This window comes from Numida meleagris, chromosome 4 (assembly GCF_002078875.1).
Source record: "Numida meleagris isolate 19003 breed g44 Domestic line chromosome 4, NumMel1.0, whole genome shotgun sequence".
Lineage (NCBI taxonomy): Eukaryota > Metazoa > Chordata > Aves > Galliformes > Numididae > Numida > Numida meleagris.
The window spans coordinates 28,442,286-28,455,154 of NC_034412.1; the positions used below are offsets into that span (position 1 = coordinate 28,442,286).

At 37.9% G+C, this 12,869-nt stretch overlaps 1 protein-coding gene across 1 annotated transcript in view; it reads left to right on the top strand.

The window, feature by feature from the left end:
- CPE (carboxypeptidase E) overlaps positions 1-6,153 on the top strand; it is a gene marked incomplete at its 5' end in the record, with an annotated part of 50,739 nt that extends 44,586 nt beyond the window's left edge. The window contains 2 exon segments of the mRNA XM_021396045.1: positions 2,311-2,429; positions 3,532-6,153. Of these exon segments, the coding sequence (XP_021251720.1) occupies positions 2,311-2,429; positions 3,532-3,630 (218 nt within the window).

Genomic DNA, 12,869 nt, shown 5'->3' on the forward strand with positions numbered 1-12,869 from the left:
AATTGCAGTCCAGAACTTATATTACGATGCAATCATACCTCATCGTGTGTAAATTCTTGGCAGATTTTCAGTTTCCGTAGATTTGACTTGGGAAGATACATTCTCTCTGCTGTTTACCGTTTCGTGATTTTTTTATTTTATTTATTTATTTATTTTTAAATAATGGCAGTTGAAAGAGAAAAATGTCATGTTGGTGATCTCAGAAAATTGGGTCACCTCTTGGCTGGCGTTGTGCTTTATGCTAGGAGTGAGTTCAAAGGTAGTTTTCGCGGTGCTGACTTGCAGTCTTCCCTGTTTACTGTGCTTTCTTATTCTAAATGACAAGTTTTTAAAACTTATTTTTACAAGATACTATTTGGAAAAAAAAAATACAAGATCATACATAATAAAGCATTGGCATTTTACATTATGGTCATTTTCCCATTTATATGTCTTTCTGTACTCTTACAGAGGTACAGAATACCATGATACAGGACTGACAGACTCTCAGCTGGCTCTGCTATGTTCTCACATTACCTTCAAAGGGCAGCATTTCCGCTAAACAGGAGAACAGGCCATGATAACATTAGCCACCTTCTTTCACAGCATGTAGGAAAGCAAAACAACGTAAAGGCTGAGAATAATTTTTAGGGATAAAATGAGGGAGTAAGCTGTGCAAAGAGATATTCTGGAGTATGAGAACATATAGTACTGTACCTCACACTTCTATAATACAAAAAAGCACTGTCACAAATCCTCTCACGTCATTATATCTGTACACATCAAGAAGTTGTATATTGTCAAAAACAGTGAGGAGAATAAGTACTTAAATTAGAGCACATTCAAAAAGAAGGATAGATCTTTTTGTTGTTTGTTTTGTTTTTGTTTTTAAATTATTCTCCTGCTCCTTGGTTCATGACTTAAAATTCATCTTTGTTTCATTGCCAGAAAGTAGAGTGGATCATTATTGTTGCTCTGTATTTTTTTTTCTTTTTTTTTGTAAAGAAAAAAAGTCTGGAAATGACATGGACGACTACTAACATTTTTTACTGTGCAAATTAGAATCATTGAATCATTATCATTAAAGTTGGAAAAGACCTCCAACATCATCTAGTCCAACTGTCCACCTACCAGCAATATTTCCCACTAAACCATGTTCCTTAGTACAACATCTAAATGTTTCTTGAACACCTCCTGGGACAGCAACTCATCCAGCCTTCTGGGCAGCCCATTCCAGTGCCTCACTGCTGCTCTTCTGAAGAAGACATCTTTCCTAATATCCAACCTGAACCTCCCATGGTGCAACTTGAGGCTATTCCCTCTCATTCTATCACTGTTACATGGGAGAAGTGGCTGACCTCCACCTCGCCACAACCTCCTTTCAGGAAGCTGTAGAGAGTGATTAAATTGAAGGCATTTAAATAATATTTCCCTGAGTGTGGACATGTGCTTAACTGTTAAACTGTACTGTTTAACTGAACTTTACAATAGCCTTGTAATGCTTTCTGAAGTTCTGTGTGGAGGCAGAAATTCACAGTATTATCTTCTGACAAATCAGATGATTGGCCACTCTTTGTTCAGAGTGGATCAGATTCTTTGTGGAAATGCCAGAGGGTCATTTCCAGAGAAGAGAATCACATATTTTAATTCTCTGGCAAAAAAAAAAAAAAAAGTCTCCACTAATAGTGCAGTAGGAGCCTTTCTTTGACCTCAGTGGATCAAGCTTTCATTTCTTTGTTCAGTTAAATGGAAGAAAAAAAGCCCTAAACATTGCCTGGATACTGAAATGCTTAGGTACTTTCAGAGACAATATGCATGGAATATTCCAGGGCATGTTCATTTATAGCTTTCTCTACAATATAGCTTGAGAAAAGTGGTCCTATTTATTTGAATCTGGGGAGAATAAAATCGATTTCCATTTGAATTTCCAGAATATTGAGGGAAGGACATGAGTAATCTATGTTGCATTGCAGGCAAACTCAGATGCTTGAAACAGGCTGCACGTTGGCTGGAGGAGTGCTTCTGTACTGGGATAATGTCCCAGATTGCCCTTTTCGTCAGTGTGCTGAGAGCCTTCAGCTTCAGAAGGCAAAGTCTTTCATGGGGGATACAGCACAACCTGAGTTAAAATGCTTGTTTTGTTAACCTGAAAAGAAGAAAATCTGTGGTGATATATTCATACAGTCCTTACAGAAGATTTCTTTCAGACAGCTCAAAGAAAGCTGACAGGAACACAATAGTTGCTGACAAGCTAGACAGTCCCTGTTCCTTGGCTGCATAATTAGTTTTATACATATTTATTTGATTTTATTTCTTTCATCTTCCATGCAGCCAAGGATGGTGATTACTGGAGACTGCTTGTGCCTGGAAACTACAAACTCACAGCCTCAGCACCAGGTTATCTAGCAATAACTAAAAAAGTAGCTGTGCCCTTTAGTCCTGCTGTTGTGGTAAGTGATCATATGTATGTCTATTTAGCATCTATTATATTAAAACAACAGCAACAAAAAAACCCAACTTTTTTCCCATTTCTGATATACATGTAGCTTAGAGGTTATTTTTTAGTGCATTTCGAATTTTATACTATTTTAGAAGACAGTTTGGAAATCTGCTTTTCTAGTACTTGCTGTGTAAGACACTGTGAGTAGCGTCATTTAAACTCATTTCTTTATGGTCTTATTTGAAATGAGATGGCACAGAGAAGGGGGATATTGAGATATTTGTACTTTTTTACTAGTAGCTATATGGCCAGGAAATCAGATAGATGATCACAACAAATCTCTAACTAGTGTGGCATAAAGAGTAAGTGATCTTGAGATTTTCATTGGTATTTTTAGTCTAGATTGCCAAGTGACTACCTGCACAGGTTAAAAACTGTATTCAGCTCTGTGCAGAAAGATAGCGATGGAGCTGTGCTTCATACAGATATCCAGTGTGTATGGTGAATAAGACAGACTCTGTTTTAAGAGTTCAGAAGCATTTTTAATTCATCCTCCATATGGGTATGGAATCCGGTCATAAAAATTAAAATAGATGCCTATTTCTTCAGTATGTGTAACATACACTGGGATGTACTATGCTTGAATGTCATATCCACAGTAGTGAGCCATATGCCGGAAAAGCTCCCTGGATTTTCCTGATGACGCAAAATAGAATACATACTTTGATATGTTGGTAGCCTGCCCTGCTAGATGTTAGCAATATGTGAAAGAAATGCTTATTATATGCTAGAAGATTTGTGTACCTGTAAACTATTTTTAATTTGCTTGCTCTGTAGTTTTTGAAGTCTTTGGACAAGACAAATACTGGTCAGGTGCCTGGATGCTTTTGGAGATTTCATTGCACACCTTTGTGCACTTTGTAGTTGTTTATTGTATTGATCTGGAAGTGTTGCTCATACTTAAATCAGACATGAGAGACTGTGGAATAAGTAGAAAGTACCTCCCCAAGACCCATGGCTGTGTTAGATGACTTTCAAGAAATGAATCTTAAAAGCATACACTCCTCTCTCTACATCTCTTACCAACATTTTTGATTGCTTCCCTTATTCAGGTTGATTTTGAACTGGAGTCGTTGTCTGAAAGAAAAGAAGAGGAGAAAGAAGAGTTGATGGAATGGTGGAAGATGATGTCAGAAACACTAAATTTTTAAATGAAGATTTGGGCTTTACAGCTTTGAATCTATTATATGTTGACTTAGTATAATGTACTGTGGAAAGTCCCTATATTTTAGATTTTGTGCACTTCACAATATTTAACTTCGATTTTTTCAGTCATCTTTTGATTAATATGATTAAAAATAAATACTAAACACCTAGCTAGATACATAAGTTATTAATTTTCTTTCATATTGTTATAGAAAATTTACTCTAATATACAAATCAGAAAAAAAAATGAGTGAATGTCTCTGCAGCCTATATGGAAGTACAATCTTGTGTATTATGTACAAGTTCAGGATGTGTATGTTAAATTTTGATTTAAGAAAAAATAAATAAAATGCTGTAGTCAGTTCCCAATACCGCCAGAAATATTTGACATATTTGCATAGTAGTAGACAGTGCTCTTTACTGAGTTCTATACTGAGTGTTATTGAAAAGATTTATAATAGCAATGTGGTGGTGTAATTATTAAAATACAGTATAACATTTTGTATGTCTCTGGTATTGGGACTGTTCAAATATGTAAGAACCATAAACTTCTGACTTCATTTCAGTAAGCAGAAAGAATCTTCATTAACTCTTTTATTAAAGATGGCATGAAATGAATTCAAGAATGAACAGTTTTTTTCTTAAACTGTTAATGATATCTCAAGATCAGGTTTAAATTATTTCTCATTATTTACTAACCAAATTAAAAATTCTGAGTGGATGAAGAAGAAAAGCTTGTGCATATTGTTAATATGCTGCTTATGTTTGTTTTCCAGCAAGAAAAAAGGAATTTCAGATCATATCGGTTCAAATTATATACCTGCTTTTTCAACAGACTTCAAATGTATCAGTGCTGTCTAGCTAATCCGCTGAAAGTTTGTATGGTCACTGAAAGAACTGTTTTGTTTGGTTCCAACTTTATTTCTTCTGTTAGTCTTACTGGGATCTAGATGCAAGGCAGATAATTGAAAATTTTATTAGTAGTGAAATTTGACCAAAAAAGTAGTTTCAATTAAAAAAAAAAATCTTTCTTCCTCCTTTCCTTTTTCTTTTTTTTTTCTTTTTTTAGAGTATAGTATACTTGAATTAACTTGCTTTGGTATTTTGTCTAAGTTGAGTGAAAATTGTGAAGTCAGAGAATTACAACATGAACTCTAGTGGGTGCAAGTACGATTCTTCTGAAACTGCTGCTTTATATCAACAAAGCATCTTATCTGTTTGAAAGTTTTGACACTATTGCTGCTCTATTTTAATTCAAGATCGGATATTTGATATGGATTTCCTTCCTCTGTCTGTGTTTTGATGAGCGTATTATTTTAGCTGATGTTGTAGAAGTTCAGTACCATTTAGAATCAACCAGCAATGCATTATCATGTTCCCACCTTAAGTGAAAAATCACATTTCCAGGAGTAGGATCCAAATTTATCTCCTTGGAGTATTTAAATATCTACTGAAAAATATTGTTTTTTGACAATTTGATATTCTTTAGTAAAAACAGTACTCGATCCTTTGCAGTAAAAATTTAACCACACATGGGTAGATTGAACAGCAATAAGAAGGAATACACTATCTGGTCAAGAATTTACTCTGAAACCTGTAGATTGTTCAGTTGTTAGGTGCTGAACTGCAGCCCTTGGGGAAACTTAACATGCTGTTATCCAGTGGTGACCTTTGAATCTCCAGTGTGAGGAGGAGCCTCTGTGTCAAACCAAGAACCTTACCTGTGCACATCTTGGGAACAGCCTAGGCAAGCTGGGCCCATGAGCATGCATGGATGAAGGATGCCTGGTTGCACCAGCTTAGCTGTGCACACAGTGATAATTGGAAAGATTAAGGCACATAGCCCAAAACACATCTCGTGTCTGGAAGTGGTGATACTGTTTTCAGCAAAACCAGGTGAAACTGAAGCAAGCAGTATAAAAATTAAAGAGACCACTGGCATATGGGCAACTGGCTACAGTTGTGTTTCTGGCCTGTAAACTAATGTAATGAGGCAAATGTGTATTTATGCTCTGCCCCTTCCAAACCTTACAATATCAACCCAAACAGTATTACTGTGTGGTGCAATGCCTGTTATGCATCTGGTTTTCCTGTGTGGTGGATTGTATGACATAGCTAGTGCAGACATTGCATCAAACTGATCTCATAAAACATTTCTCACCCTTACTTGTAGTAACGTGAGATTCTCTAGTCTACTGTTTTGTGCATTGACAATGAAATGTGTTTTCCCATAAATGTTTTGCTTTAGGTGACTGCTTGCTATTACTGTGCTGAGAACAGGTTACAGTAATTAACTGTTATAACACCAGAACCACTGCTACTGTTCTTGTTGTAGGTAAACATCCTTCAGAGCAGCGTAGCCAGGATTCTCAGTGAATTATGTAGCTTTCCTAGCTGAACTGAGCTGTGTTGCAGGGCTGTGTATGTTTAAATGGAAGATTAAAGTGTTGTGTGATGCTGAGCTTTTGGTTTAAAAGGCACATGCTGTACTATTGTACAATAAATCTACAGGTTTATTTAAAACTTAAAATGCGTGAGTAATTTACAGGTTCAAACTGTGACCTTCTTTCTGGGCATATCTGTAAAGTATGTCAGCAACGTCTTCAGTGAGGTGTGTATGCCAACTAATTTGTTGTTTGAGCAGAGAAACAGGTGGGCTTACTGCCAGTATCCCACTGAGAGCCATCCGTTCCCCTTCACACTGTGCCAGAATAGTCTACTTTTGGATTATACATCTTTCCTATGAGGGTTTACCCATGCAGGTTTTCAAGTCAAGTCATGGGGAAGAATGAGATGCCCTGCATCTGTGTGGGGTCAGTGGGGTCAGGTCACCCACTTCTGTGAATCTTTCTCCCTTACCCAGTTCTTACAGTTCTATTCTTTTTTTCATATGACTTCTTAGGATTAGCAAGTGCAGTGTTTGTAAAACTGTGGTACTGCCGTGGTCAGGATTATAATGAAGCTAAGATGACAGATAAATTTAGAGGAGACAATTAAAAGTAGGTTCAGTTCCCACCCACCTGGTTCTCCCTGTGTCTGAGCTCAGTTTGATTCAGGCCAGTGAAGGCGGTAGAACAGCAGCAGTTTGATGTCAGTCTCTGAGTCTGAGCTGCCCCCGGAGCTTCTCAGTAGACCTCCTCCAGGGAAAGAGTGCCTTGCTGGTTGTCATCAGCAGCACTGGGAGCATGAGACCCAGAAACAGCACTTCACCTCCTATCTTTTGACTTCCTGAATCTTGCAGTGATCCTATTCTGATCATCTCCTCATAGGTATTTTCTTTTATTGCCTCCTACATTTCTGTTCATGTTGAATTACATCTGTTGTGAATAATTCACTGCTTTTTAATTTGACTCAGAAGTTTGGTCGTTGACACAGCCTCTGTTCCAGTATTTCTGGCTTCTAGAATTAAACCCAGAAAACAAAAACACCCAAGAGATTTCCTAAAAGTCATGGTATTAAGAAAAATACAGTGGGTTTGTTTTTCTCCTGGCTTTGTGAGGGCTTTGAGTGAGCTTGCTTCGAGTTTCCATTTTTATAGCCTGCTTTAGTGGGAGAAGAAAATGACAGCTGAGAAGCTGATGTAATCCTATGCCTCCAGAAGCTGAGGTTCTGGGTAGTACAGCAAGTATTGGAGTAGGCAGCATAAAAAAAAAATAGAGATTTAGAAACAACGGATGCTTACTTTTACTAACAGTGATAATGGGAGCTGTGTTAATTGATTTAAATGGCCTTGCTCTGCTGATCCTCAGTATTATATTTCAGCAGTGACTTAAACACATCCATATTTAGGCACCATTTACCACAGTGCTTGATTTTCCCTGAATTAATGGTTAATACTTGCATGTTATTTTATCTTTGTCCTACTTTCATATTAAGTTAAGCTACCACAGATTTTTGTAATCATGCATCCCTCTGTGCACAGTGAAAATTGTCAAAGATAGAAGCTGAAGGCTTTGGCTCCTGCACTGGGAATGTTGAGGGAATTTGACATCTGGGAATGCACTGGAAGCAGTTCAGTATTGTGAAATAAGTAGATTTTGTAGATCTTTCTGCTAATCTTTCTTCAGGAAAAGTCTGAATAGGATTATGGACCTGTGGGATTCTAGGAGTGCAACATGTCTGTGTCTTTTGTGTTTTTAGGCTTAAACTAAAGTTAAAGCTACTCTGGAAAGATTCCCATTAGCTTCACTGGGGTTTTTGTCAGACCCTCAAGCCTGGAATCTGAGTAAACAGGACTACATGTTGCCAAGGCTGCTCATTTTGCATTAACAGTAATTGTTCTTCATCTTTTCCAGAAGAAAGATGCAAAATAATAAGAAATGAAATCAGTTTTCTGAAAGAGCAGAAATAGTTGAGGAATTTGTTAAGGGTCATTGCACAACCTGAAGTAGAAATCAGGGAGATCAGCTGGCCTAGTGGCAACCTGCAGCTCACTAAGTCTCTGAACTCGCTGCTCAGTAGAGGACAGGAGGGCAAGTCAGGGTGATGTTTTTGTTGCATTCACCCACTAAGGATGTGGTCAGGGCCATAATTAGAGACAAAATATCAAGCTGGATGAACTTCTCACCTGACTGCAGCATGGCCTCAGTAGAGGAGATAATAGTGTTGCAACTCCATCCAGTAATGTGAGATTCCTGTTGTTGTGCACACTGGTGTCCAAACGCGCAGAACCAGCATCCCTCTTCCACATTCCAGCACCTCCAGCACAAAAGGTAAATTAAACACATTTTCAGAGACTGTGGACAAGATTCAAGAGTGGACTTGGCTGCCAAGAGCAGTACAGAATTACAGTCTGACTTGCCTCCCTTCCGTTCACTAAATATCCGCTCATGTGGCTTTCTTTGGCTGCTTCCAGTTCTCTTAGGGTGTGTCAAAAACTAGCCCAGCTTGAGCAGCTCAAGGCTTACTTGTGCCAAGACCCATCAGGACTGGATTATAGGGTTTTCTTGCGTCTAAAATTCTGAAGTTTGCACTTGGAGGCAGATCTCCTAGGGCGTGGCCTGGCATCCTGAATCCTTAGGTCTCCAGAATTGGGACCCCACCTGTAGCTTATTATTGGCCTGCATCCATCAGTTTCTTTCCATGGACGTAGGAGATTTATGCTGCACCTCCCTGCTGGTATAGGAGGAATGATCTGGCCTATGTCTTTGACTCCATGCCACAGCAGGGCAAGCATATGCCAAGACTTGGAGGATGGGAAGTGTTCCTGCATCCCACAGGCTGGACGTGGTCTGAGATGTGGTATTTGACACAGTCTCAGAAACTCCATCTGAAAAAGAATAGTGGTAAACTTAATGCTACCTTATTTCCCTTTGATATTTAAGTAATGTATTTGAAGATTTATCAAGGTAGTGATATTTGTGCCTATAAACGCCTATCATTACATATCATGGTAGTGATATTTGTGACTGTAAAGCAGCAGATCTGCTTTGTGTTCCCTATTCAAGTGGCTGAAATGGTATTTAATTTAAAGAGGCTTTGATTAAAATACAGAGCTTTGGGAGCAGAAGCATACTGAAATGCAGCTAACTGGTTTATGCTGCACTGCATTTCTTTCTGTGTGGCAAAGGAGGAGCAATCATTCCAGGTGTTGGTGTTATGGGGTAGCTGTGATGAATGAAGACTGTTGGGAGGCAGTCTGAAGGACAGCACATGTTTAGAGTATAAAAACTTGGGACCCAGAAAGGTCTAACTGGCAAAGAAGAGGCTGAGATGCTACGAAGTTTACCTTTTGGATGCACTGTGTGTGTACAGAGATGTGAGGAGGAATGAAAGAGTAGCACTGGACTGTACAACATCTCCAAGCTATAGCGGGCATTTAAATGCATAGAAATCCTTGAAGGTGCCTTTTTTTTTTTTTTTTTTTTTTTTTGCCATGGAAAGATCTCAGCCTCCTGATTTCATGACTCACATCTAAATAAAATGTGCTACTCATGTGAATTCCAGGCAGACCCTGGTGCTTTGGAGGAGAAGGTGGAGAGGCTGACAAGTCTGGGAGTCAGTCCCTGCTCACAGGAGTAGTTTAAAGGACATAACAAATGGCTCCAAAGGGACTGATGACTACATTGAATTGACCATAGTGGCTGCTGGCTCTGTATGTTGGTTGCCTTCATCATGCCTGATACACCAGACAGCCCTCGTGCCCTCTGCTGAAGTCTGCCAAGAAACCTGTACTGCATTCTGACCTAAAAAGCCTGCTTGTTAACTATTTTAATAGGGATTTTGCAAAATAAAACTTCTGAAGGCAATGCTTTTTTGTGCTTTCTTCAGGAAACTTGAAAGACAAAATTGAAAAATGTTTTGAACTTCATTGTACCATGAAATGTGAAACATTCCCATCCCACAGATTCTGTCTTTAGTTCTGTATTTCCATGTATTTCTGACAGGCTTCAGCATTAGATACCTGTTCAAATCTTGTAGAATTGTAGAATCATTAAGGTTGGAAAAGACTTCTAATATCATCTGGTCCAACCACTGACCCATCCTCACCATGCCCACTAAACCACATCCCTCAGTGCCACATCTCCACGTTTCTTGAACCCCTCCAGGGACGGTGACTCCACCACCTCCACGGAATATGTGATAATAGGCAAGATGTTTAACTTTTGCAAAATCTTCTGATCATTTTAGTAATGTCTCAAAAGTTAGACACTGCCTGCAGGGATTTCCACTGAAAAGAAACAACATTTGGAGAGCAGTGTAAGCTAAGTCAGTGAATATTTGTTTGGCAGTGTACTGGATGATATTACAAGATGCCAAGAGAAATTCAAAGTAACGTGAAAAATAATCAGTACTATTAATTGTGGGTTTATATAAGTTGTTGGCATATTATGTTAAAAATTCTTAGCTAAATAGTTGCCAAGAAAACAAAATGAAAAAAAAAATTATAACATTTATATATAATATGTTGAACAAGCGTCAGAGAAGAATGAAATTTTTACACAGTGGAATTTTACCTTTGCAAAGCATTTAAATATGGAGATCTGTTCTCCATAGATTGAAAATAAATTTGTCCCTGAAATCTCATTTTAAATTTGAGAAAACTAAGTAAAAATAAAATCAGAAAACACCGTGAATCTCCAAGTAAGAATATAATAATTACAAGTTAAAATAAAGGTTTGTGTGCCAAAACAATTCACTTCTAAAATAAATCCTATGTGCCTTGGTTGCCTTTGAAAACTGTAGGCAGAAAAACAATATTAAAAGTGCTACTGAAAGGTAAATAGTAAAACTTTGAAAGACATAATATTCTGCTTTTGATTGAATGCTTCATTTATAAAATGTTTTTTTGAGATTTTAGAGGATAATGCTTATACTTGAAAGCATTTTTATTGGCTTTATAGTTCTTATTAATGTATCCACATAATTGAACACACAGTCTAGCAAAGAAAGACCAAACAAGATCAAATAGTTGGCAGCTGAAACTAGACAAACTCAGAAGCAGAACTAATGTTCAATATTTTCTTAGTGGGACTCATTCACCTTTGGAATAGTTAATGAGGCCATACAGAAGATTTTTTCATCACATGAATTTTTAAAACTGTCCTTTTAGAAGACAGATTTGTGCCATTTTAATCCTCTATTCATGTGAATTCCCTTTCTATTGATAGTACCTTCTGGTTTAATTTTTTCCTGAGGTATTAGACAGTCATCTGTCCCTTTGAGGTTCTGCTTCATCAATCTAAGGGCATTTTTGGATGCATTAATGACTGAATTCTGATAATTCTGTTGTGGATTCTGAGGTCAGGATCTGTATGCCATTAAAAATATCTGGATATTGATTTTTCATGTTTGCTTCTGGGTTTCCTTACTATCTGCTCTACAAATTAAGCCAAGGGAGATTTTAGCTTTGATCATTAGCAGAATTTGAACATATAACAGAACCTGCTAATCCACTGTGCTCTGCATGCACAGGTTTTGTCACCATAAGCCTTGCTTTTCAAGGCCCAGGACAGTGTTCCAGGCCACCACCATCCTCCATACCAGAGAGGCTTTGGCCACTGGGCTTACTTGATTGCAGCGCATATTTCACATTCAGTAACGTGTTTGATTTTGAGATCAATCAAAATGCTCAGGAGTGCTTTCTAGCCTCCTGCAGTCTTAAAGGTTTCAATTTTTCCCAAATTATGTTGTTCCTAGAATTTACTAAGTAAAGCCTGGCTTGTTTGCATAATATTTATTCTGTCAGCAGATTCAGCTCCCATAATATCCAAGAAAAGTGTCCGGATTGCTAGCTTCCATTCCTCTCCAATCCAACTGCTTCCATGGGGAGGGATGGGACATCAAAGACAAACATTGTTTCTCCCTCATTTTCAGGATTTTGTAGTTGTTCTTTCTTCACAATTTCAGCTTTCATTCCAATGTCTCTGAGACACATGTTAAGATGGCGGGGGGGCTGGAACTAGAAGATCTTCAGAGTCCTCACCAAACTAAGCCATTCTGTGATTCTACCATTCTATGGCCTGTGCACTGCAAAGTGGTTTCCAAGTTGGTAGGTATGAGATTGTTGCATGATGGAATTTCTTAATCAAAAGGTAAAGCTAAGTTGCTGGTGGTAATAGAAAGCCATATAGTCATCGAACATGCACAGGTGCATCATTTCTAATGAGCAACCTCATTATTTTGGGTGTTTGGAAAGAATTGAAGGCAATGGCTAGTCTTCATAGTTGATGTCCCATCAGATCTTTAATGAGCAATTCTCCTTAAAGATGCAGCTAGAGAGCATACCCTGCAGTTCATTTCCTTTTCTGCTTCCTTTTAGTCTCAGATCTTCACACAATTAAGAATCTTATATGAAAGCAAACCACAGCAACTTGTGCTTTCTTCTAGCCAAATGGGTGCCTATGTGGATATTGTGAAAATCACAAAAAGGCAGTCACAAAAGGGAAAGTGTTTGAAAGTTGCATGTTTATGGGGATACTGCACACACAATCAGGAAAATGACAAAGTTACACCACAATTCTAAATTTAATCTAGTTCTTCCCCAGAGCATCAGATGAGTGCACCATGCCTTTTCTTACCTGAGCATGTATGATATTAGAAGCAACAACAGGAAAGCTACAGTGTAGTCATTTATCTGAAGAATCAATAAATAATTAAACATGAGCTCTTTCTCTCTCTCTCTTATTTTACTTGTTTATTTATTTGTTTGTTCATTTGGTCTGAAATGCACTCAGAAGCCTGAAATGAAAAGAAAAAATATCCACATCATGCTTTTCCAGTGAAAGTTTTCCCTTTGGAAAAT